Below are 26,200 nucleotides of genomic sequence, written 5' to 3'. Positions count from 1 at the left end.
TCAGATGATACCTTTAGTTATAAGCAAGTACTTGTAAGTATGTAAATGCATAGTGACATTCCAGTTCACATGTTTATCACTGGCATCCTTGTGGCTTGCTGTGGATATCTCTGGCTGTACAGAATATGGCTTTGCACATTCCACTATGGTTTATAAAATCTATTGTTTGCTTGTTTATTTGTTTGTCTAAAGTTTATATGGCCACCAGTCTTATGACAGGGATTCTGTTTATTATTCTTGGACCATATTTAAGATATCTATTGTTCTTTTCTTCCAAATTACTCCATTTGTTCATAATGTTATCTTTTAAACAAGAGCAGTATCTACCAAACCAATTTTCCCCTCATGGTTCTTTAAAATCCATTTTCACTAGTTCTTATTCACTTACCTTCTTCTAATAAGGAAGCTGATGCAGAAACTTCCCCATGTTTATTACGAGCAACAATAGTATATTCTCCGGCATCATCAGAAAAAGTCATAGAAATTTCAAGTCTGCATTCCCCAGTTTCTTTTTTATGAATTATTTTGTATCTTTAGGAAAAGAACAAACAAACAAGCCCTCTAAGAATAAAGAATTACAAAGTCAAAATTTTCAAATCTACCGTCTCTAAATGAAAACCGGATGCTTCAAAAGTTTGAAGGCCTTAATGTGGCTCATTCTGCTCAAGAAGAAGCTGCTCCTTCAAGAGACAGAACAATGGGGCACAAGTGATAGGAAAGATACTGCCTCTGAATGGTTCAGCCAGATTTACCAAAGTTTTGACCTTTGCATGAGATAGAGGTTCAATGTTCTTCTTTAGTTAATCAGATGTCTTGGGCTTAACAGTACCTCCAAAACTGAAATGCTTCACAAGATCAATTTCTGTTCACACATTACCTCCCAAAAGAATTTCTTTAAGAGGGAACATCCTTCCATTTTCCAAGCACCATATATTGTGATGTGGAAGACATGCATATCACAATATTATATATCGCGCACCAGTACATTTTGGGCCAGAGACATTAAAGTTACATCATTGTGCAATCTGAGAAATAAGTTTATCTTCCAATTTCAGATCGAATTTCTGGATAATCAAATAATTAGGTACTATACCATTGGGACAGCATTATATAGTAATTCATTTGTTTCATGCGTGTTCTCACACCATGTAGACATTGCATTTCACTATAAAACGTTATTGTACCTGTAGCCTGTAGTGATTGGAAACCCAGCTTTCTTCCAGTAAACGTGCGGCTTTGGGTTGCCCCCAACCTGGCACTCAAAAATGACACTTCCACCTTCAATTAACTTCTGTATAACAGGTTTTGTTATAAAGAATGGAGCTGCAGCTTCTCCAGGTACTTCTTCTGCTGCAGCAATTTCTGCCATTATTACATCTTTGGACTCCACATAGCTAGATGTATTATAAGAAAAAAAAATGAAAAATTAGGAATGGAAATGAATTCTGTTACATGAGCTATCATCACAAAATCAAATCTCCACAATTATTTCAACAATTACCGTTTTTCTTCAGTGACCTCTTTTGCAGAAACAGCTTCTTTGGTCTCAAACTCCTCTGAGACTATTTCAAAATAAAAGAATAACAAAACTGGCATCAAGATACTTTCCAAAATGAATCACTAGCAGAGATACCCTACAAAATGACACTGAGAATGACCACAGATTAAAGAGTACAATTGTATAATCATGATGTAGGGATTAACCCTGGAATATTCTCCTTCAAGGAATAGTTTTAGAAAAAGACAACTTTTCAAACTGACCAAGCATAAGACATTTTTAATCTAGATAATACAATTTAGACCAAATCATAACTGTGGATCCTGGATTGTTATATATTTATAATTAGAACATGCCACTTTCCTAATTTTGATTCAATAGGAAATTACACTTTGTCCAAAATAAATGTCTTCCTTGTCTTGTGCAAACCACATTGTGCAAATAATCTGAATAAAGAAAGCCTTAGTCACTGAACCTATACGGCATAATGTATTTTCCCTCATCGGTTTAAGCAACATTTTTCACTGCATTGCAACTCTTGCAATCATCTTGTGAAGAGTTTCCATGTCCTGCCATTTCAGGTTCGGTTGGATAGCTATTTTTGTATTGAGCTCAGTCAAAGCAATGGATAATGATTGAACCAAATCACAACTTCTTTAAAATAGTTTAAAGCCATCAGTTTTTTTTTAAATCAGCTGCTGCTTTTGCCTGATTTGATAGTTTGTGGATTGGATTTATAGGAGGAATGAGTTTGTCCTTGCAACACAGTGCAATTGCTTTGTACAGTGATGAAAGAAATGTCCTTTTGAGCATTGCCTATTTGAGATATTGAGAAGGATTTAGTTATTGGGTAAGTTGCATGTTTCAGTCAAGAAGAGGAGTATACATTTGAAGGGAATAAAACATGAGCAAAATGCCTATTTTTCCCCTTTGGGCATAAAGGTTGCCATCATCCCTAGAATGTCAGGGTGAAAAATAGTCTTTTTATCCACCTGGTGATAAAATCATCCTGAGTTTCATGGCTGAGGAAGATTTAAAGCCTCTGGTCCAAAACTCTGATCTGCCACAACAAAATGCTTTCAGATTGATGGGTATGATAAAAATTATTATATATATGTAAAGATACAGAAGCATAGGCTGGTGACTCCTTTATTCGTAGTCTTTAACAATTCAGTGAACCCAATAACTAAAGTGGGAAAGATAACCTGTTTGTTTCTACTCATTCAACCACTTATATAAAATTCTTGGATATTATACTTATATAACAGTATAGTTAACAGACCATCCACCCAAAAACTCTGGCCTCCATTTCTCTCCATACTTGCCTTGTACAAGGAGGTAGCATGAAGTGCTAACACTTCCTGCCTCATTGGTAGCTGTGCAAGTAAATTTTCCACTGTCTTCTGCAAAAGCTTCTCGGATCACAAGGCGAGCAACTCCTGCCTCAAAGGTAATTTGGAAATCAATGGAAGTTTCTATGTGGTAGTCTTCTCTGTACCAAGCAACAGTTGGAGCAGGATAGGCAGAGATGCGGCACTCCAGGGTGACGGACTCTCCCTCCATAACAGTCACATTTTTCAGCATCTAGATAGCCCAAGCAAGAAAGAACCTTGTGGCACCTTAAACAAGATACTAGCAGTTTAGATTGCCCCCCTTCATTTTGTGGAACTGGGCAGGTTCCTTTTTTCAAAGTACCACTTTATAAAGCCCTAGTAGGACTACACTTAGAATATTGCATCCAGTTTTGGTCATTATATTATAAAAAAGATGTAGAGACTCTGGAAAAAGTGCAGAAAAGAGCAACAAAGATGATTAGTGGGCTGGAGGCTAAATCATATGAAAAAATGGTTTCAGGAATTGGGTTTGTCTAATCTAGTGAAAAGAAGGACTGGAGGTGACACGATAGCAGCATTCCAATATTTGAGGAGCAGCAACAAAGAAGGGATCAACCTATTTTCCAAAACACCAGAAGGCGAGAGGGAAAAAAACAATGGATGAAAACTAATCAAGGAGAGGAGCAACCTAAAACGAAGGAGAAAGTTCCTTTTAGAACATTTAACCTTGCCTTCAGAGTTGTGGGTGCTCCATTACTGGATGCTTTTAAGAAGAGACTGGACAGCCTCTTGTCTGGAATGGCATAAGATCTCTTGGGTTGGACTAGAAGACCCTTCCAAGTCCCTTCCAACTCTGTTATTCTGACATTCTGTTGTTATTTTGTTATTTTATTATTATGTTGTCTTCTTTTAGCCAACATTAAAGGCACTTTGAAAATGGCAGGTCCTCATTCAGTTAATGCTGCAGATCTTCCTACGGATACTGAAAGGTCAGCTTAGCATGGCAAATTCTCAAAATGTTCTGTACTCTGTTTTGCTAAATGCACGCTGACCTGAAGTTTAAAACTGAAGAGCCACTGAATCTGATTATAAGGCAGCAACAACTACCGCTACAGAAATAAATCTTATCTATTTTCTGTTTAATGCAAAAAGACTTAATTTTGATCCTTCTGACCCCTTGCTTGAATTAACCATCAGTATCATATGCAAAGTCTCCACTATTTATTTTCACCCACGGAATAGATTCGTGCATACATGAATCTCCGCTCTCTCAATTGAACTGAATGGGAAAATTCCTTCATGCAGTTTTATTTCAGACTGCAAAGGATACAGAATCGGTTTCAATATCGTCTCTGCTTTTGTTTTCTATACACTAGATGGCAGTAGAACTGCACCGTATTTTTACGATAAAAATAAAGTTACTCAAAAGATCACAGCAGAGTGAATTAGTCTACCTATCAGCAGAACATTGATTACTTACTGAGACTATAGATGGGGGTGTAGCGGGAACTTCTGTAGGTTTTGGAACTCTGGCAACTTCGATCACCTAGGGAGATTTCACACAAAGTTAACTGGTGTCACACAACATTTTTTGTTCAGCAAGCAGCATGTGTGAGAACAGAAACAAGCCATCTTGTTTGGGTCTTTTCTTACTGCTTGCTCTGAGGAAACGGTCTTCAGAGACAGAAAACAATGTCACCACAGATGGTATATAAAAGTCAGTAAGAAGAGAGGGAAACATTTAAAAAGGGAGAAGGCTGGTGAAAAAAAGGAAAGGTATAAAGGATGCATTGTTCTGCATGCGAAGACTGGAAGGTGTTTAATGACCAACCTTGGGTTCAGCTTCTGGCATTAATTCAATGTGTTCACGTTCCTGCACCAGTCCACCTGTCACACTCACACCTATTTCTCTTTTTACTTCAACGCCATAAAGCCTCTGATAGGTTTCAGCAGGCGTCTCTACAAAAGGGAACTGTGGAGAGATGACTTTTTCTGGCATCACTCTGGGTTCAGGAGACTTTGCCACCGGACGTTTCACAGGTTTGGTTATCTTAGGGACAGAAGTTGTCGCTAACTCTTTTTCCAGAGTAGCTATAGCAGACCCTGCTATGGAAACCTAATCAACCCAAGATAAAAAATAAAAAAAGAGTTACCACTGCTAGCCACACACATACACACACACACACACACACACACACACACACACACACACACAACATGTGTATATAAATACATGTAAATGTAAATGTTACGGTAAAATATGGCTTCTTTCTTGCAGCTGGTATTTGGTTCTAACCTTTCAGAAACCACATATCATTTTTCTCTCATCGATTGGCTGTATTTTTACAAGAAGCAATTAAGCAATACTCCCATTGGATTTTTGAAATAAGAAATTATATTTTAACCTTTCAGTGTTGTTTACATTCAAATGTTTGATGGCATCATTCATATTGTCAATCAAAGTTCATAATTTGCTACAAAGTCATAATTGGTCTCATAAAAGTCATATACTTCTTAGATATAATGATAAATCTTGTCTGTAATATTTAGAACACTAGACTCTATTCACTAGAACACTATTAAGTAACTAAGATTTACATCTTGCATTAAGTACAACAGAGAAAATGTACTTGTATTTTCATATACTTTGTCTTTCTTTGAGAAAAAAAGACTACAGTATTTGAGATAATATGAAGCCGACCACCATAACATTATTTACACGTATTTGATTTTTTTTTAAGTCATCCTTTGTGCAATAATGAAGTAACACAACTCTGTATTGGAAAAATGGATTAGATGGAATGGTTAGATGATGAGACCTGTAAAGGAGGCAATTAAAATGTCAAATGGAAAAATGAGAGGGATGAAAAAGAAAAGGCAAAAAAAAAAACCATGTAGTCTTGATGCATACACTATAATTGGGATTATAAATATACAGCATGTTAATTCCTATACAGATTTAGTATTCAACATGACTAGCTGAAAGACAGAACAAACACTATCACTCTATGAATTATTTGATTAATTAAGGAAGTAAGAATTTGCAAATAATGTTTTACCCTTTCCAGAGAGAAAAGGAGTATGCCAGGTATTTTAGGTCCCTTCCTCTACTTTGTTCTTTGTTTTCAAGACAGGATATTTTGAAACATGCTTGGTTCATATAACCAGAGCATGTAATATCGTCCGTTTTATTGATGTACCGATACAATTATAGTGGAAGGATAGGAGAAGGTCATTTTCCTTCTCTTACACTCCCTCAACTATACTGTGGAAGATCAACTGGATCAGTGGTGGGATTCAATTTTTTTTACTACCGGTCCTATGGGCGTGGCTTGGTGGGTGTGGCAGGGGTAGGATACTGTAAAATCTCCAGTCAGAGGTGGTATTTGCCGGTTTTCCAAACTACTTAACATTTCCGTTACCGGTTCTCCAGAACTGGTCAGAACCTGCTGAATACCACCTCTGAACTGGATGCTTTAAAGAAGATTTAGAGGGGCTGCTAGGAAAAAAAGTTCCACCAATGGATGGCATTGAATTGGTGAACAGCCCCGTTTATTTCCTTCTATAATAAATAATAGCTTACCCTCATGTAATGCTTCAGTTTTAGAAATTTTGTCCTCCTTCTTTCACTCCTCCCTCTTTCATTTTCACTCCTCCCTCTTTCCAGTCCCTCATCCTATTCTGGTTTATGTAGAAAAAGGAATGGGGTTAACTATTTCAGTAGAGATCTCTATTTGCCTGACATACTCCTCCTTCTCTTCTTACCTCATAAGTATGATCTGGTTTAGGAACAGTAATTTTGGAAACTGTAAAATGAGGGCTTGCTGTACGGGGACGTATGTGTTCCACATGGATTGATTTTTCGAGTGATGTTTCTGCAGTCCTTTTAATCTACATTAACCAATAAAATGGACATTGAGAAGGTTTGCTACTTGCCAAATAGAAAGAAAAAGAAAAGAAAGAAGCTTGACAGCCACCGGAAACAGCTGCAGGGTTAAAACTGAGCCTAACCTGTGTTGATATGTCCGTTTCCATTATTTCAGCAGCTGCAACGTGTATTTTAGGAGGAATTCGAACCTCCTCAGTTTTCACCTCTTTGGTGACAAGTTCTGGTGGTACCTCAACAACATGTCTTGCTAAAGCATGCTCTTTATAGCCATAGTCCAGAACTGCCTGTTCAGAATAAGCTTCTTCGGCATAATCTGGTTCTCTGGGTTCTCTAATGCGTGCTTGGTCAACTGCATGAACAACTGTGGCTACAGCTTCAGCCTTTTTGCCAACATCAATCTAAAGGCAACATTTGCAAAACATTGATACATAGCTACATTCATGACAAAACAGCTAGCATAGAGCACATAACATTAAAAAAGCATTACATTTCCAGCCTTCTATTAGCCAACTATTTTTCTTATTTTATATGCACATACATTGCCAATTATAATTATATATGACATTTAATATCTCCATGTTTTCTGCAGCTTTGTTCATTGAGGTAATGTATAACATTCCTTAGCAATGTTCAAATGTAAAGAAATAAATACTATACTGAACGCAAACAGTCAATGCTTATTTTTAGTACAGAATGTTCAAACTATTCAACCATGTTGGAAGGGAAGGGACTGAAATGGGAGGGGAGGGGAAGGGAGGGGAGAGGAGAGGAGAGGAAAGGAGCATTTTCAGATAACCATATAATATGTATAGTAGCATGGTTGATGAAGACTTACAGACATACAAGCTTCTCAGAAATACACAAATAATTTTGCAACACACATTTCAGAAAGTCCTTTATCCATTTATAACCAATCTTCTACCTAATTTCAAATATGTCAAAATCTTGTATTTGAATGTTTACTTTTTTATGATATTAATTTATATTTCTGTCCTAAATACATCTACTCAAAAAAATACCCCTCATGGAATTTTAAAAGACTGAATTTCAACAAGGGGTGTTCAGGTTTCAGATTCAATGATACTCTGCTACCTGAAGCAAAACAAAGAAAAGAAGCACCATTTTCTCAATATTCTAATTACACAATGTAACAACTGTAATTAATTTCTGAGATGCATATTAATTGTTAGAGAAGAACAATGCCATATGGTACTACTGTTTCTTTTGCTTTTATTGCTGCATATATTATTTTATTTTTGGCATATAAACAGCCCCGATTTTGACTTTAAGATGGGTGGCTATACAAAGGTCTAAATAAATAAATATCGGCACTAGGATGAATCAGAAGTTTGCATAGTTTTGAATAATTTGTATTAGTAAACGTCTTGTTTTGGTGAATGCTATTCACCTGTTCATGAACTAGATGGATTTGCTCTCTTTTGACAGCAGCTTCTTCTCTGGTTCTTGATATTATATCTTGTTTCTTGCGTTTATCAACCTCAATGATTTTCGGAACTATGGCAATTTTTTCAGTTTCCTGTCTTACCTAATTGTATTATATAGCAAGAACATAAGTTTTAGGTTACATAACATCTTAAAATGAACAATAGTGACAACAAAATTTCAGAAAAAAAATTCTCTATTTATGGATAGAGAAAAGTTAATAGATTAAATGCTTTATGTTCTGTCCTTGCAGAACATTCTAATTCCTGAAGCAGATAAATATTGACACTTGGTTATTAACTGTCTGGGTAGTTGCATTAAAAAGTAATCCTGTCAGTTTAGTATATGAAGTTTTAAAGTCCCGAAACACCATGACAGGGAAGCTGTGAATATATTATGGCACACCATATAAAAAAATGGCCATTTTCCATTTCTCTTAATGAACGCAACCAGAAAAAGGTATGGAAGAGTTAGTAGACTTATTGAAGAATTAGGAGCATGTCAGTGTGAGAATGGACATGAGAATGACCATCACATTCTATTCACCTTTTCTTGGATAAAGTGGGCTTGTGCTTCTTGTTTGGTAGCAATTCTCTCTGTAGTTTTTACTATCGGTGCAGGTACTTTGGGTTTGTCAGTTGTAATTACTACCTTAGGTACAGAAGGTTTCACGGGCTTCACAACTTCTTTCCTTGTCTGATGTTTATAGTAAAAACAGAGGTGTGATTATATATGTGATGTTGCAAAAATGCTCATTGGGACAGCAGCGAAAAGCAGACAGGAAGCAGTAAACACATGAAATTACAAAGAGGCAAAAATAATAATGAAATTTGGTCCAGATTCTAAAACCATTAATATGCGGTCTTTATACAGTTCCACGTTAATCTACGTGGCTTTATTATATTTAATTCAGATGACTTAAAATGCAGATGGGGCAAACTGATAATTTATGAATGAAATGGAAATAAACCACAGGTTCTTTTCAGTAGAAAAGTTAAGTCTTCTCTTTCATTTTTGAAATTTAACAAGAATACAAGAACAATCCTTTAGAAAACTAGGGTTTGCAAAGAATATTTTTTGGGCCAGATTTTTAAATGAAGAGATTTTGTTTGTACTTTCTGCATCAAAATGCAGATTGGAACATAGTTTATCTTTTGAATTAAGTTTATATGAGAAAATTTCATTAAAATAATATATAATATTATCTATTAAACATATCTCTGGGATAAATTGACTTGGAATTTCAGAATGAAATTGGCTGAAAGGAATTTATGTTTGAATTGATATCAGAATTACATTGATTTGAGACAAATTGATTTCTAGATTCACGCAAGAACATGATGTCTTACAATTAATTGTTGATTTAAATCCATGTGGAACAAGTTATGGGAGAAAATGGTATTTTTTTCACCTCATTTACCCCATTGAAAGAAAGAGCAATGAATCCAATGGGACACTTTAAAAATGAGCAAAAGTAGTTACTGAATTTCAGTGTATAATTTGAATCCTGAAAAGGTCCCCCCCCCCACATTCTCCTTGATATCTACAAGAACAATCAGACTGAAAACAACCAAAAAGCATTGAGAAATATGAATATCTTAATAAAGAAAGATACATTCCATAACATTTCTAGATGGAAGGCACTTATTTCACATATTTTCCCTAAGCCTTTTAACTTGGAAGGTTTCCTTCGAAGTTAAAGGTGGCTATATAAGTTTTTTTAATGAATCAATGGAATTTTAATTAGGATTAAATTGATGCTTTGTTTTAACTAAATGAAGAGAACCTTTACAAAAGGGAGCAAAGTTACTATTGCCGGAGTTCACAAGAAAACAAAGGAAAATAAAAAGAAATGTGAAAAGGAAGTCTGCAACTGAGCAGAAAGAAAAGTGTGCAAAATTAATAATATTCACCTTTTCATGAGCAATGTGCATTTCTTCCCTTCTGGTCAATATTTCTTCTCTGGCTCTTGTAATCTGTTCTTGTTGCTTAATTAATTCAGGAGCAATTATTACCTTGGGCACAGGAACTTTAACTGCTTCTTTTCTTATCTAATGACATGATAGAAAAGAAAGGATTTCAGTTATCAGATTCTCTTCCCAGCATCTCTAAAAACTAAAATTGTTTTTCAATAACTTTAAACAGCACATGGCCATAGTTCTGCAGAGAGCTAAGAATTACAATAAATAAGTCTACTAAACTCCATCCTGGATCCACATTGGATCCATGTTGAGAATAGCAATTCTAGAATTGGAATATTTGTATTTATTTTATTTCATCTTGTTTCATTTCATTCAGCATTTATACTTCAGGATATTTTTTAACAATGTTTAACATGCCATATTAAATTGGATTGCATCAAGAGCCATAATGGATGGCTTTACTAAGCAAATGACATCGCAAACTTCATGCTTTGTACAAAAGTATTTGTACTGTTGTCATGGAATTCAGTCCAGATTCCTGGGAGGGAGGGAGTGCATTCCAGAAGAGCAAGAGACAATTCAGTTCAGATAATTTGTGTGAGAGATAGAGGGTGAAGACAGTTCCTCCCTAATAGTTCCAGAGCATAAGCTTTATGGGGGTTGACTTTAGTTTGGCAAGTTTCTGTCTATAGGTGAAGAACAGTAACAAAATCTGCTTGGAAAAATCACAATGTGTTTTTCTTGGTTTTGGGGACTTGACAGTAGTAGGCTATATGGTTTATTTTAGATAGCTACAACCTTTAATGCATTAGAGATGTATCATATAGTATGTCAAAAGTAAAATACCCTACATACAGTACAATTTGTACCAATTATTGCTATTTGATAAAAACGGATTGCAAATAAAATGAACAGCAATCTTATTTTTGATAAGCAAGAGTACCCTGAAAATATTGCTTCCATGTGTCCTTATGTCATTTAAAAGCTCCAGAAACCTGTCCAATAACTTTTTTTTTGTATCCCATACTCTTGGCAGCTGACATGCAATGTTTTGAGGCATACGGAGCATGCTGAATTTCAAAGCTGTGGTGGGGAAACATTTACCCGATGATGTTATCTTTTTTGTTGGAAAAGAGAGTGTTTATTCAGAAGTGTCCCCAAATTGCTGAATATTTCACTTTCTTTCTCAGTAGTCCCATGTTGACTCCTAAGTTTATTATTTAAGTACGTGATGTTACATCATTTACCACCAGAGAAATAAAATTTGAGCTGCATTTCCTTGAACAATATCGATAATACTTAGACTTATATACTGCTTCATGGTGCTTTACAGCACTCTCTAAGTCACCGGCCCCCAACCTTTTGGGCACCAGGGACTGGTTCCATGGAGAGAGGGTTTTCCACAGACCAGAAGTGGCATGGTTTCTGGTGCTGCCTTCATCCTATGGATGGAGCTTCACTTGTTTGAGTGGCTGAATTTCTGCCATGCCACGGACCAGTGCTACTACATTGACTGGGGATTAGGGGTCCCTGGTCTTTATTCCCAGCATATTGCACCCAAAGCAATCAGTTTTGTTTGAACAAAGCAACATCCCAGGAGTTACTAAGGAAATGGTTTGTGTACAATTTTTGGAATATCCCACAATTTCAAAAGCATTTTTCCATTCAAAAACCTGTTTAAGAAAACTAGGGTACTATTGTTTCCTTTGCCTAGCTCTAGAATTTCTGGGTTCTAAGACAAAAACTTCTCTTTACTAAGTTGGCCAAAGTAATTAGTCATATTTAATGTAGATAAAGAGAGACTTCTGCGAATGTCAGAAATAACAAATACATATTGGGGACAGGTGGAAAATGGCAAGATAGAGGAATATCAAATCAAATCTAATCTTTGTTACAATCATATACACTGCTCAAAAAAATAAAGGGAACACTTAAACAACACAATGTAACTCCAAGTCAATCACACTTCAGTGAAATCAAACTGTCCACTTAGGTAGCAACACTGATTGACAATCAATTTCACATGCCGTTGTGCAAATGGAATAGACAACAGGTGGAAAGCATAGGCAGTTAGCAAGACATCCCCAATAAAGGAGTGGTTCTGCAGGTGGTGACCACAGACCACTTCTCAGTTCCTATGCTTTCTGGCTGATGGTTTGGTCACTTTTGAATGCTGGCGGTGCTTTCACTCTAGTGGTAGCATGAGACGGAGTCTACAACCCACACAAGTGGCTCAGGTAGTGCAGCTCATCCAGGATGGCAGATCAATGCGAGCTGTGGTAAGAAGGTTTGCTGTGTCTGTCAGCGTAGTGTCCAGAGCATGGAGGCGTTACCAGGAGACAGGCCAGTACATCAGGAGATGTGGAGGAGGCCATAGGAGGGCAACAACCCAGCATCAGGACTGCTACCTCCACCTTTGTGCAAGGAGGGACAGGAGGAGCACTGCCAGAGCCCTGCAAAATGACCTCCAGCGGGCCACAAATGTGCATGTGGCTGCTCAGACGGTCAGAAACAGACTCCATAAGAGTGGTATGAGGGCCCAACGTCCACAGGTGTGGGTTGTGCTTACAGCCCAACACCATGCAGGACGTTTGGCATTTGCCAGAGAACACCAAGATTGGCAAATTTGCCACTGGCGCCCTGTGCTCTTCACAGACGAAAGCAGGTTCATACTGAGCACATGTGACAGATGTCACAGGGTCTGAAGACGCCATGGAGCACGTTCTTCTGCCTGCAACATCCTCCAGCATGACCGCTTTGGCAGTGGGTCAGTAATGGTGTGGGGTGGCATTTCTTTAGGGGGCAACACAGCCCTCCATGTGCTTGCCAGAGGTAGCCTGACTGCCATTAGGTACTGAGATGAGATCCTCAGACCCTTTGTGAGACCATACGCTGGTGCGGTTGGCCCTGGGTTCCTCCTAATGCAAGGCAATGCTAGACCTCATGTGGCTGGAGTGTGTCAGCAGTTCTTGCAAGATGAAGGCATTGATGCTATGGACTGGCCCGCCCGTTCCCCAGACCTGAATCCAATTGAGCACATCTGGGATATCATGTCTCACTCCATCCACCAACGCCATGTTGCACCACAGATTGTCCAGGAGTTGGGGGATGCTTTAGTCCAGGTGTGGGAGAAGATCCCTCAGGAGACCATCTGCCACCTCATCAGGAGCATGCCCAGGCATTGTAGGGAGGTCATACAGGCATGTGGAGGCCACACGCACTACTGAGCCTCATTTTGACTTGTTTTAAGGACATTACATCAAAGTTGGATCAGCCTGTAGTGTTTTTTTCCACTTTAATTTTGAGTGTAACTCCAAATCCAGACCTCCATGGGTGGCTAAATTTGATTTCCATTGATAATTTTTGTGTGATTTTGTTGTCAGCACATTCAACTATGTAATGAACAAAGTATTTAATAAGAATATTTCATTCATTCAGATCTAGGATGTCTTATTTTTGTGTTCCCTTTATTTTTTTGACCAGTGTACATTATAAAGTTAGAGACATTTCTAAAGGGGAATTCTTCAAAGTCATTACAAGCAAATCAAAGCAGAAATTGTTGCATATTTAATAGTGCTAATAAAGTTTATAACTATGAAAGGGGAAGTTTTTTTTCACACAACTGATATTTACCTTTTCATGAGTAATGTGAATTTCTTCCTTTTCTTCTCTAGCTCTTGAAATAAGTTCTTGTTCTTTAATTGTGTCAGCGGCAATTATTACCCTGGGTACAGGAACTTTCACTGGTTCTTTACGTTTCTAATTTTATGGTAAAGAAAAGACTGTGTTAATGACTGAATCTAAACAAACCACAACAATATTTCTCAAAATACGTTGCACATGAGATGAACATAATCAGCACAAGGCCAAGTTTGGCGAAGGATTCAAATAAATAAGCTTCAGTGACATAGAGAGTCAGTTTGATCTAGTGGTTAAGGCACTAGGCTAGAAAGTGGGAGTTCTAGTCCCTTCTTGGGCACCAACGCTGGTTGGATGACTTTGGGCCAGTCACTGTCTCTCAGGATCTCCCCCAACCCACCTCACAGGGTTGTTGTTATGGGGGGAAATAGGAGGAGGAAGGTACATTGGATATGTTTCCCATCTTGAGATATTTATAAAATAATAAAGGGTAGGATACAAATAAATAAATAACATATCATGGCTATGCAGCATGCTGACTTTTCACAGCACTCGTTATGAGGGGAGGGACAGGGAAATTCCCTCCTATTCATTGATAGTACACTATGGAAAGAAAGCTTGCTAATGAAACTTCATTGGCTATTCACCTTTTCCTCAGTAATCTGTATTTGTTCTTGTCTTGTGGTAACTGCTTCTCTGGTTCTCAATATCATTTCTTGCTCTCTGGCTTTTTCAGCAGAAGTAGTAATTACTAAGGCAGCTTCTTTTTTAACCTTATATTTTAATGGTGAAAAGAAAAAGGAAGAAAGAAACATTTAATTTCATCAATCGTCCTATATAAAAAGTATGCAAAATATAAAAGCAAATGAAGATAAGTATATTTGGGGATAACAGTTAGTTTAAGCTCAACAAGGGGAGAAAACAAATGAACTTTCAGAAAAAAAGTCATACTGTTAAATGCATTAGAAGAATAGAATAGAATAGAATAGAATAGAATAGAATAGAATAGAATAGAATAGAATAGAATAGAATAGAATAGCAGAGTTGGAAGGGACCTTGGAGGTTTTCTAGTCCACCCCCCTGCTCAGGCAGGAAACCCCATACCATTTCAGACAAATGGTTGCTCAATCTCTTATTCAAAACTTCCAGCGTTGAAGCGTTCACAACTTCTGAATTAATATGAATTAATATGTTTTTCCTCAAGGTTATTTAATTGGTTCTGAGCCTGTTTTAAAATAGTTAGCCAATTCCTAAAATTAACATTGGTGGATTTGTTGAACCTGCAAGCTGTGTCTTATTGGTTTTACCATATTATTATGACATGCTTGCCTGTAGTATTGGCCAATGTGTTGTTCATTTTCTGCAAATGCCTGCATTGGCAGTTATTAATAGAAAACAAGGGGAGAGTGTTATTTATTGTCACTTTGCTTTATATCTACCTGCTCCTGGACAGGCGGAATGTGTACTGCAGCCATGGCTGTCCTTTTAGCCATCTGCTCTGCAGCACTTGGAAGAGGTTCTCTCTCTCTGGCCATATCAACAGCTGCAACGACGGTAGCAACAGCTGCTGTTTTGTCCATGTCCTGCGAGACCCAAATTAGTGGCATGAAAAGACAGCTGATTGGAAGACAATGTCAGCAACATGAACAATAAGGTGCAAACACAAGCATCTGCTTTGCCAGATTGTCCTGTGACAACAGTATAGCACAGCACTGTCTAAATTAGGGGTTGGCATATTGCAGCCCATGGGGCAAATACTAGCCTGGTGTCTTTCTTTCTTTTTTTTAATATATGGCTTCTGAGTTAAGAATGGGCAAGCAGGTAGCAGGTCGCTAGGGCCAAGCTTCAACCAAGATCTTAAAGCAAGGGTAGTGGATCAAGGGACAGGGTCATGGTGTACTGGACAATGGTGGCAACCTATTAGCAGCCTCCTTGCTGGTGGGCCAGTGCCATATAAAGGCTGCCATGTTCCTCAGCCTGCAGATCTACCAGACAGACTCTGTGGAGGCAGAGGAGGGGAAGGATCTGGGCATTTATATAAAAAGAAATGTTTGCCAAACCCTGGCCTGAAAATAACCAAGCATGTAAAAAATAATAATAACAGGGGTTCTAATTTCTCCTAGGTAGACCCATTCTGTTGCAAAACCACATTACTTTGAGAAAAATGCCCTCCCCCTTGCACAGTATTTTTCTTTTGAAAAAGTCTCACCTCTGCAGCGGCGGCGGCAGCAGCAGCTGCACTAACTGCCAGAGTGGCTTCTGCTGTAGCGGCTCCTCTGATAGCAACCTGTTCGTGCACTCCGTATCTCCCTTCCCATCTTTCTTCAGTCCTCATCTGGGTGGTGCTCGTAGTTACTCTGGTGTCTTTCATTCTGGTTTCTGAAGTAGCTACGTAGCCTTCCTGTTTCCAAGGAGGAAGCACATCAGCCCCTATCGCTGCTGCGGCCTGTGTTTTCCGGACCAAGATTGGTGATCTCACAGGTCTGATAGGCGACGTAGAGACTGAGAGCCTTGCAACTCCAGCAGGAGACACCGATCTGTTAGCAAGAGAGAACTGATATTAATGCCAGGGGAAGAACAGCTCACCAAAGTGACCGTGGAAAGGTGGAAAACTAGGGCACTGGTAACCCTCCAGAATATCCGATTCCATTAAAAAAATTCAATGGATATTCAGTTACACAACTGTAGATAACTCACAGGAGTATATAATAGCAATATTGGCCACAGGTATTTTGCTGTACTGCTTAAAGAGTAATGTTTGTCTTGAGAAAGGCACAGTGCGATTCTCCAGATGTTCTTGAATTTTAACTCCCATCAGCTACCACAATTATAATTAATAATAATGAGGAATTCTGGGAACTGCAGGCCTACCCTTTACTTTTTCCCTGATCTGGGTCAAATTTTATATGTGAGTGGTTTACCTGACTGGAGATGGTGTCGGACCTCTCACATGTCGTACAGGAGATGGCGACTGTCTGATTGGGGATGGTGATTGCTGGCGTGCCATCTGTACTTTGGCTGCAATGATCGGCGGAGTCGGTGATTTAGAAGCAGGGCGAGGAAGCATCCGTGGGGGTACCTTATGGATCAGCTGCTGCTCAATGCCACTTTCTATAACCATCTCAGCAGTTGCAAGTGTTCTGGCATCAAAGTGAGCTTCAATCTTCTGCAATGAAAGATCAAGAATGCTCATGAAAATCTAGTTAAAGCCCCAGCCTTTGAAATGGCTGGTAACACAATCTGACAAATTACCAACCTTTTCAGTTCGGGTTTGTTGCGTTGTTTGTGTAATCTGAGCAGTCGAAACAATCGTCTTTGTCTTTTTAGCGGGAACAGCTTCTTCGTCGCCTTAGAGAAAAGAGAATGGGAGTCATAAGAATTGGCTCTAGGAAGGCAGGAGAGGAGAGAAGGATATCTGTGATCCCAGTTATTTATGGGTTCATGTATTCTATTGCCAAGAGAGCTTTGCAGATTTATCCACAAATTGCCCAGCAGCTTTGCTCAACTTGAAGGAGATGTTACCCATTTATAGAAAAACACCATAAGGAAGATAATCAATCAATCAATAAATAAATAACTGAATAAATTAATTCTCTCAGGCTCAGATTAATAAAGACAGCAATTCATTTCAAAATAGCCTTTTCCTAACTTTTCGTGCCAAGAATATAATGCAGAATAGCCAAGTCTAAGATTGTCTATTTAGAAAGAAATAATCACTGCATTTAATGGGGATAATGCCTAGATAAGGGAGCCTAAGTAAAACTCTTGCAAGGTATTTCCTTGTGAAATATAAGGTATAAAACCAAGGAACCAGTTAAAGCCAGCAGAAACGGCCATCATCTTCTGTTCCTTCATATTTATAGAGTGAACATTTAAAAGGGTACAATAAGCATACCCATAAAAATTGCCCACTTTTAATCAGGTTTTCTGGGCACAGAAAGCTTTGTAAAGTTAAATATTCTTATAATATATTTTGGATTTTTGCCAAGTAACCACCTAATGATTTTAGCCTTAGGAGCAGGTAGAGATGTTGGACACTGATACATTTATGTATTTCTTTTCTACTTTAGTCCTTCCCACATGCACTGTTAAGCCATTTCATTAGCCATGACTTGTTGAATAAGCCATCATAACCCAATTCTGACATAATGTGAATCCACAAATCACAGTTTATTAATCCCAATAGCTGAATTCACACTTTATGTCAGACATGATTTTGCCTTAAATAAATAAAATAAAAACCACATTATTACTTAGTGTGACATGTAAATCTAACCTATATAGATTTAGGCACATTTATTCTTTTTTCTTTTACTGTGTGCACGTGAACACAGTACTGTGAGGCCTGGATTTTTGCTCCTTCAGAGGCCTGCAACTGCAGTATATCCTTAAGCAAGCTGCTGTGAAACTATGATACCCAGCAAGAGAAACCCTGGAGTGAAAAACTGAGCTGTTGATTTACTGGATTTTAGATTAATACAATGTAAAACAATTACAAATATAGACACTGTGACCCACACTAGCAATAAGTTAGCCTACTTGTTTTTCTTGTATTAACAGGGGAAGAAAAGAAGCAGAACATTTGTTGCTGTTGCTTCTGAAAACAATTTTATCTTTTTGTCATGCTGAAGTATTTATGATCAGCTTGTGTCCAGGGTGAAATTTTACAGCCACATTAAAATCACCTGAGAGAAATGGAATTGATGGATTTGTTGACAGAAGAGCAATCATTGTGAAGTTTGCTGCCCTGATGGAATAATCCTAAAGTTTTGAAAACAAACATTCTTGGTTGACTATCCTACTAGTCTTTACCTTGAATGAGCAGTTCGGCTGTTGAAGTAGCTCGTCCCACGCTATTAGTGGCATTTACTGAATAGGTTCCGGAGTCTTCAGGGTAAGCTTCTGCAATTATTAAACTGTAGAGGTCTCCTTCGTGTAAAATTTGAAAATCGGGGGAGCTTTGAATTTCTGCTCCATCCCGATAGAACTTCACCACAGGTGTAGGGATTCCAGTCACTCTCACGTCAAGTCGGACTTGACTTCCTTGTCGAGTAGTCATGCTCTGTAGTCGTTGTGAAAAGTTGGGTGGCGCTGTTTCAGCTGGGAGGAAGAGGAGAAGGAAGAGGAAGAGCTTGTATAAGCAAGAACAAACATAAAGAATATCATGGATCTCCTTGCTACTAAAATCCTTGTTCCTGTAACCTTTAACTGGGCGAAATGGTGCATCATAGGGCAAAACCTTTTGAACTAAGATACCTTAAATTGGCTGACAAATAGAAAGCGCCTGGGGCCCATGACTACCGTGGTACTGGAATCTGGCAAGTTTTATAAAATGTTTTATGATATAAAAATCATTTTAACACATGATACAAAATGTCTTAAACATTTCTTGTGGTCAGTTCCTGATATTCGACTGCACTGTATAGTTAAACATTGCAAGGCAGATAGATTTCTGATATCTCCCTGATTTTTTGAGAACTTTTCAAATATATTAGAAGCTCTGCTTCTGTTGACGATAAGGAATCTGGTAAGGAGATATCCCTGAAACCATGACCCAAGAGTTGCAAACTTTGCCTCTGAAAATTGACGAGGATTTCAATTGGCAGACAGTCTTTATCCATTGGAGCCATATGTAAGTTGCCCATAATTCTGAAATTATGGGGCAGAATTTAAAAGAGGCACACAGAAGTAAGGTTTTCTATGACTGAGTTTTACAGACACTTTCCTTTAAATAGCAAGAGGTGGCCAGATGCAAAATCTGTGTTGATGGACCCACAGAAATAAAAAAAAATATCAGCATAAAGCAGACATATAAGTTTGATTGTTCTTAGAAGTATATATAAGGCAGTCTTTATACAGTATTTACTATTTATTTACTGGCATTATTTACAATTAAATGTTAATATTGAGGTTAGATTTTTTTAAAAACCAATAAGTAGCTACAGTATATTTGATATGTCAGAGAATGTTGAAATGTGATCTCTTAATACTTTTTTCAATTTAGTGTTCATCTTTGTAGATTCTATTCACCAGTTTTAAGATGAAAGATGGAAAGTGCCAACTCTAACTGGTTCTATAACCACAACCTACCAGTGACAAGTAGTTCTGCAGTACTTGTGGCTTGTCCAGATCCATTGGTGGCTTGTAGGGTATATCTTCCACTGATATCTGCAGTCACGGCGGGGATCACAAGTTTAGCGCGGCCATCGCTAAATGAGATCTGCACACCGGGCAGAGTTGCAGTAGAAATAACCTGGCCATCCCGATACCAGCTCACCTCAGGAACTGGGAAACCTTGAGAAGGAGGGTGAAGTAAAAATAAATGCTCATTAGATACCATTTGCATCAGTCCTAAAATACCACCAGGTTTTCCTAGTGTATATGCTAAAGTTGCTAAGGGGCTGGATCAAGGGCTTCAGTAATTGAGATAAAATGAAAGAAATGAATGGGCATTGGGAGGGGGAAATCTATGCTTACTGCAATCCAACTCCCCAAAATAGAAAATAGGCTCAGTTTATTTTATATTTGATTGGTTATATTATCATTATTCTCTTGTTTTGCATATACACTGAGAACTTATGCATCAGAGACAAATTCCTTGGTCAAATTAAGTATTGTATTGCATTGCATTGCATTGAATTCTTTTCCTATTTCTGTTTCTATTCTACTCTTCTGTAATATTCAGATCTGCTTTCTTTAGAATATAGTTTGCTGCTCCTTCCTCTGAATATCTGATACAAAGATGTATTTATATTCTTAGATGGTATTATCAGAGAAAGACTATATTTTAAATGCCTGATGCTTGAGAAGGAAAGACATGTAGGCGTAATGATAAAAGACATACTTTTTGTGATTTAGGAGGTCAGATTTCAAGAGATAAAAATGTTCATAGAGTTTTGGTGCATTACAATAACCAAGCGCTGAATCACTGTCAAATCTATCCAACGTAATGAGTAACTTGGGGGAACAAGAGATTTATAACATCATGTAATATGAGTTAGCATTGCCATAAGATGGCAATGGTTGGAAGGTTGGATTGAAAAACAAAGCAAGAGAGACTCAGTACTGTTTCACAGATAGTGCTAAACTTACTTTGTTTGCTTTTGGTAATGATGTGTGTACTAACTATGTCTTAGAATTCATAGTTTCAGAAATGGAACCTCCCACTGTAATGTAAGGCAAGTATTACCTTTACTTTGAGAGATACAAGGAGAAGTATGATTAGATGCAAAATCTGAAGCATAGTTTCTCAACTTTAGCAATAGGGTAATTCTAAGTCCACACATCTTAACGATGCCAATGTTGAGAAACACTGATCTCAAAGTTGTTTAAGATGGGGCAATGAACCAATTAGAGAAGAAAAAAAAATTAAAATCTTTCCTGTCAGATTGCTAACTCATACTCTCAGTTCCATACTTCTGTATTCAATTATTTCCCTTGCTAACTTTATCTTCTCTCAGAATGGGAATGGAGAGTTGTCAAAAAACAGGAATCAGTGGAGAGAGACACTACTTGGAAACCATGATTACCATGTGACACATATCTGATGCAAAGTTCTATGGAATTTATCAAAGTTTCAGAATAAAAGGAATAAATAGAACAAAATATTTTGTTTAGAGGATTTTCAGAAAGGACAGAGGGCTGCCTTTGATTTGTCTAAAATCTAGCAATAGAAACAGATTATATTTTCCTATGAAATCTGGGCAGTATTCATGTATGGTCCTCTGTCTATTAGATAAATATTGTCATTTTCTAACAGCACACAATTTAACGATAGTATGGCTGCTTTCCGTGGCAGTTTCCGGAAAGTTTTATCATATATTTGTATGCTGAAAAAGTGCTTTTCAATAATCTAATTCCAAAGTGCTGTAACAACATGAAAAGAAAACTTATATAAAAAGTACAGTTGGAGCATATAACATTAAGATATTTTAAGCCATTTCAATTAAAATTTTCAGACATCCACCTTAATAACCACAAATATCCATGACCATAACAGATGGGGGGGTCCATACAGATGTTTTAAACACAAAATTACTCAAATAATATAGAAAACCATAGGGATCTGGTTTAAACATCAGAGGTGCATATATGGTGTGTGTGTGTGTGTGTTTAGTGTGTGTGTGCATGCATGCACATACACATACGCACCCACATATGTACACATGCATACACACCTCACACACTTCCTCTACTTAATTGTTGTTGGAGAAAAGTATCCGTGCAAAAGGGTAATTTAGACATGCAAAACTGCAGAAACGCTTGTCATCTTGAAGGACAGAAAAGACCTGTCTTAAGAATTTGACAGGACACATGTTTATTTGTCCCCGATAGCTATTTTCCTACTTAATTCCCACAACATCCTGTATTTTCTTTTCCTGACAGAGAAATCAAAGGAGAAACATCAAAAGGAGGGAAGTAAATCCCAATTACTAAAATAACTCCTGGAATTTTAAGTGATCATCATATTTTTGCTAATGTGAATATGAAAGCCTTGATTGGCAAATATTAATTCAAGTTATCATTTCAAATTCTGAACTAACCTTTGGATAAAACCTGGGCAATTGATTCTTTTAAAAAAAAAATCTTTTGAAGTTAGTGATAGACTAAATTTGCTCCTGCAATTGCAGCAAGTTGAGCATGGCTAATTAGTATTATCCTTTCTCTGATATCTTATAATTTCCAGCTTAGAACAAATACTTGAAGTTAATATGATTCAGAGAACAAAGCCAAACAGCTGGGATTTCAAAGTAAGGTCTATACTAGAGACCTTTTTAGAGAAAAGAAGCCCTGCCTTGATTCTTCAAATGTATTACTTAAATTCTGCTCGCTGTTCATTATATCATTACAGTAGCCTGTTTAATATGCATATTGTTTTTCCTGCTTGGTAAAAATAGATATATTGTCAGCATATAATCCAAACATGCATATGATATCATGTTGGTGTATGCTCTGAACCAGGGAATATAGTATTTTTGTATTGTGTTCAGTTTCTATAATATGGTTCTTAACTTAGAAATATGTGGGCTGCTATAAAGCACAGTATGATCTCACTGGCCTGGAAATAATTGCTCCACATCTAATATAGTCATGCTACCATTGGCATCACAATCAAAGCTTTTTTAAAAAAAGCAAATACAATATTGGTGCACATAATGAAAGAGGTAGGACTTTTATGCCACAACTACTATAGCTTGTTGCTACCATTCTGATGGAAGCTGGAAAACATTATATACTGCATATAGATTTAAGGCTTGAGCCATTTCAAAACTTAATGCTAGCTTAAAATTTAAGAGATACAGGAAATGAACTCCTAATGGTTCATGATCAACATTATTTCTGTGATCCACAAACTCACCCTGAGATACAAGAACACTCATTGTTTCCCTATTGTTTGGGCTGTTAATATTTAGCAGAACACTAGCTAGGTAAAGAATCTGTATTTCCATGCTTCCATCTATTGGCCATTTGGAATTTGTGGACTGGCTATGATAATTTTGGTCTTAGTCTTAGAAAATAAAACCTGTGACTGTAGCTCAATGATTTATTTGCAAAATACAAAAGGGGGAGGGGGAATGAGGCGAAAGTTAAGTAACTGCAGCAATCTGACTTCTGGTAAATTGATGCTTTGAGCATGACCATGACCATGAAAGCCCAAAATGGGGTGATTTTGTAAATGCCATTTTCTTGGAGTGTCCATAATATACTGTCAAAGTGAAAAATCGACTCCAGACTCCCTGACCTAGCCTGAAGTACTGAAGATTTCCCAGTCTTCAAATTGATACAGAAGAGATAATTGATCTCTTCCCCTGATGAGATCTTCTTTTACCTATTACCTCTCTAATGTACAACCGATGAAGCTTCCAGGATAGAAAGTGAAACGTCTTGTTTTTCCTCAAAAAATCAGTCCAGTTGCCTTTTCAAAATAAAAATGACTTTTGAAACGACTATGACCTGGAATCTTCCTAGACATTTGTTTAATGGAGTCCTACCCTATCTGTCAGTCTTCCTAAAGCCCCAGAAAAGCTGCCCTCTTCACCATTTTTGAAGATATCAGCCATAGGAAAGAAAATAATAACCAAAAAAACCACATGGACACTCACCACTAATATGAGCCTCAAAGGTTGCGGCACTACCCTCCAGTGCCACAACACTTTGTAACGGCTGCGTAAATGTTGGTGCTTTGCTTGTCATTTTTGCAGGCACTCTGAAAAAAAAGATAGACATAAAAATAGAGGGTGAGAAAACAATTTGTGGAAAGCAACAGGCATAAAAAGCAACATAAATATGCGGTGTTATAGAGGGATTGTTCTACTTAGATTAGGTCTGTGGCTCTTGAAAAGGTTGCTTTTCTTAATGCAACATTTACTGAAATTTATCTCATTAAATTATTTTATTTTCCTACTAAATAAAAGTATAGCAAAATGATTAGAAAGAAAGAAAAAGAAATCGTTTGAAAAGTTTCTCTTAATGTGGAAAAACGGTTTTGGAAAGAGGCTATTACAGAGAAAAGAAAAAAGGAAAGGAAAGGAAAGAACAAAGAAAAAGAAAGGAGAATTCAAAAGTATAAGCAGGGCAGTTGAATCTAGGAGAGAAGGAGAGAAGGCCAAGTTTGAAATATGAGCTTGGCTATAAGATAACAACTGACACTGATGGTTTGAACAACTGCAAAATCAGTAAAACTATACTTTATCCAGTATATTTGTTGCTCTAACATAATGTTCCCACTCTCTTGTAAACCACAAAAAGATATATATTCAAACAGAATAACTGATTTTATTGCAAAATGTTTCTTAATATGGATGCCCATCAGTGTCAAATCAATTTATTCTGTTATATTAACTGAGTACTAAATGCTAACTTGATATTTATTATGATTTATCATACAGGTTTGGACAGAGTCACAGGGGGTCATGATAGCCAAAAATAGAATTCCAGTAATGTCTGTGATTTATGTGAGGCCCATTTTTTTCTTGGCTACCTTAAAAAAATTGCTATGGTTTTAAGTTTGAAACAATCAGAGCATAAGAGGAATAGATTAGATAGATAGATAGATAGATAGATAGGGGGGGGGGGGGAGTGAGAATGCCAATATATTTCCTTATTAAAGCATAATATACTTAATTTAGTCATTCCTTTTTAAAGTTACTAGCTCCAGATTTTGTAGTGAAATGTTTTACACCAATGTATTTCAGTTAAGTTAGACCAATCTATACATGTTATGTACTTTCACCCAAATTAATATTAGCCATATATTCCAGCTTAAAAAAAAAATTAAACCACACACCCATCCCTTCCAAATTGTTGGATGAATTCACTATTGTGGGCATTTCAGTCCTCCTTCCCCCCTCCCAATTTCCACAAAAAAGATGAGGAAAATATCCTATTATTCAGTTGTGATCTTATACAGCTTTTGTATTGCTAGCATTTCAAAGGTATGCCTCTGAAATGTCACATTCCCAAAATAACCATTCCAGGTTTGAGTGACAGGAGGCAAGTGGTCCAGAGCTGCGATGTAATGGATATGGCAGCAGCTGATTCCCTTAAAAAGTCATCAGTGCCTAGCCTCGGCTATGTGGCTTTATCAGAGCTATTCTGGGAACGTCTTGGTTTATCTGCAAGTAACATAACCTTCCACACTCTTTTGGAAGGATTAAAAGTTAACCCAACATTTGAAATAACTTTTCACCCTCAAGCACATTTTAAGAAACGATCGCCACCAACTCTAAAGTCCTAAGAGTTCACAAACAGCAGGCATCATTTCATTCATGGGAAAAGTGCATTCCCCAAAAACAAATCTACAAAGAGCTACAGACTTTTCTCTCTTTAACCACCCCCCAGCCCAGCCCAGCCCAACCCATCCTGCCCCATCCCACCCCAATGCATCCCCTGCATATAGGGCTGTATTTAAAATAATTAAAGTGCCCCAGAGCTTTCTAGACCGAGGGAGATCACCCAATTATTGCAGACATGCTACTAACCTGATTTCACAAGAGTGCTTAAGTGAAGCGGGCTAAGCCCAAACGGAAGTTTCTGGAGCGACGTCCTTATCCAGAGGATGATGTTAAACAATCCCAACATGAGAATGGTTGAGCCTCTAGCCCTCAAAAACAAAACTACACAGTCGAAACAGTGTAGTTTTGTTTTCTTTGCAATCCCTACACCCGAGGCGAGGCTGGGAATGCACGACTGCTCAGAAGGGCAAACATGGTGGTTTGGCTTTTTATACCCCTGATCTGCTGACAGGTCTGCCTGTGTCATTTCAGCATCACTTCTCATTGGCTTTCGGAAAGGAAGGCCTTGGGAGAAGAGGGGGGGAAGGGTCCACTTGGAGCAATAGGACCACCTGTTCGCCTGATTGACACATCTAATTTTGGCCATCCTGAAGATGGAGCAACCAGCCTGTTCAGAAACTCTAGTTGGGAAGGGAGGCAACCATTGTACCAGATGCTCCTAAGCAATTCAGATCTTCAGT

The 26,200-nt window shown here is 37.6% G+C and overlaps 1 protein-coding gene across 1 annotated transcript in view; it reads right to left on the bottom strand.

Moving 5' to 3' along the window:
- TTN (titin) overlaps positions 1 to 25,926 on the bottom strand; it is a 307,241-nt gene extending 281,315 nt beyond the window's left edge. Inside the window, exons 1-21 of the mRNA XM_087917042.1 lie at positions 25,707 to 25,926; positions 23,829 to 23,932; positions 19,816 to 20,019; positions 18,538 to 18,825; positions 16,982 to 17,073; positions 16,647 to 16,891; positions 15,935 to 16,262; positions 15,165 to 15,308; positions 14,373 to 14,498; positions 13,720 to 13,845; positions 10,078 to 10,215; positions 8,711 to 8,860; positions 8,130 to 8,267; positions 6,844 to 7,119; positions 6,598 to 6,723; positions 4,664 to 4,948; positions 4,313 to 4,378; positions 2,824 to 3,082; positions 1,502 to 1,562; positions 1,185 to 1,394; positions 389 to 531 (exon numbers count right to left, since the gene is read on the bottom strand). Coding sequence (XP_087773168.1) covers positions 389 to 531; positions 1,185 to 1,394; positions 1,502 to 1,562; positions 2,824 to 3,082; positions 4,313 to 4,378; positions 4,664 to 4,948; positions 6,598 to 6,723; positions 6,844 to 7,119; positions 8,130 to 8,267; positions 8,711 to 8,860; positions 10,078 to 10,215; positions 13,720 to 13,845; positions 14,373 to 14,498; positions 15,165 to 15,308; positions 15,935 to 16,262; positions 16,647 to 16,891; positions 16,982 to 17,073; positions 18,538 to 18,825; positions 19,816 to 20,019; positions 23,829 to 23,919 — 3,496 coding nt within the window. The 5' untranslated portion in view covers positions 23,920 to 23,932; positions 25,707 to 25,926. The remainder of the gene's footprint in view (positions 1 to 388; positions 532 to 1,184; positions 1,395 to 1,501; positions 1,563 to 2,823; positions 3,083 to 4,312; positions 4,379 to 4,663; positions 4,949 to 6,597; positions 6,724 to 6,843; positions 7,120 to 8,129; positions 8,268 to 8,710; positions 8,861 to 10,077; positions 10,216 to 13,719; positions 13,846 to 14,372; positions 14,499 to 15,164; positions 15,309 to 15,934; positions 16,263 to 16,646; positions 16,892 to 16,981; positions 17,074 to 18,537; positions 18,826 to 19,815; positions 20,020 to 23,828; positions 23,933 to 25,706) is intronic.
- Between the last annotated feature and the right edge of the window lie 274 nt (positions 25,927 to 26,200).

Source organism: Pseudonaja textilis, chromosome 1 (assembly GCF_049901715.1).
Source record: "Pseudonaja textilis isolate UNSWEBS1 chromosome 1, rPseTex1.2, whole genome shotgun sequence".
NCBI classification, from domain to species: domain Eukaryota; kingdom Metazoa; phylum Chordata; class Lepidosauria; order Squamata; family Elapidae; genus Pseudonaja; species Pseudonaja textilis.
Note: the sequence above shows the minus strand (reverse complement) of the source record. Positions and strands in the feature narration are given on the sequence as shown.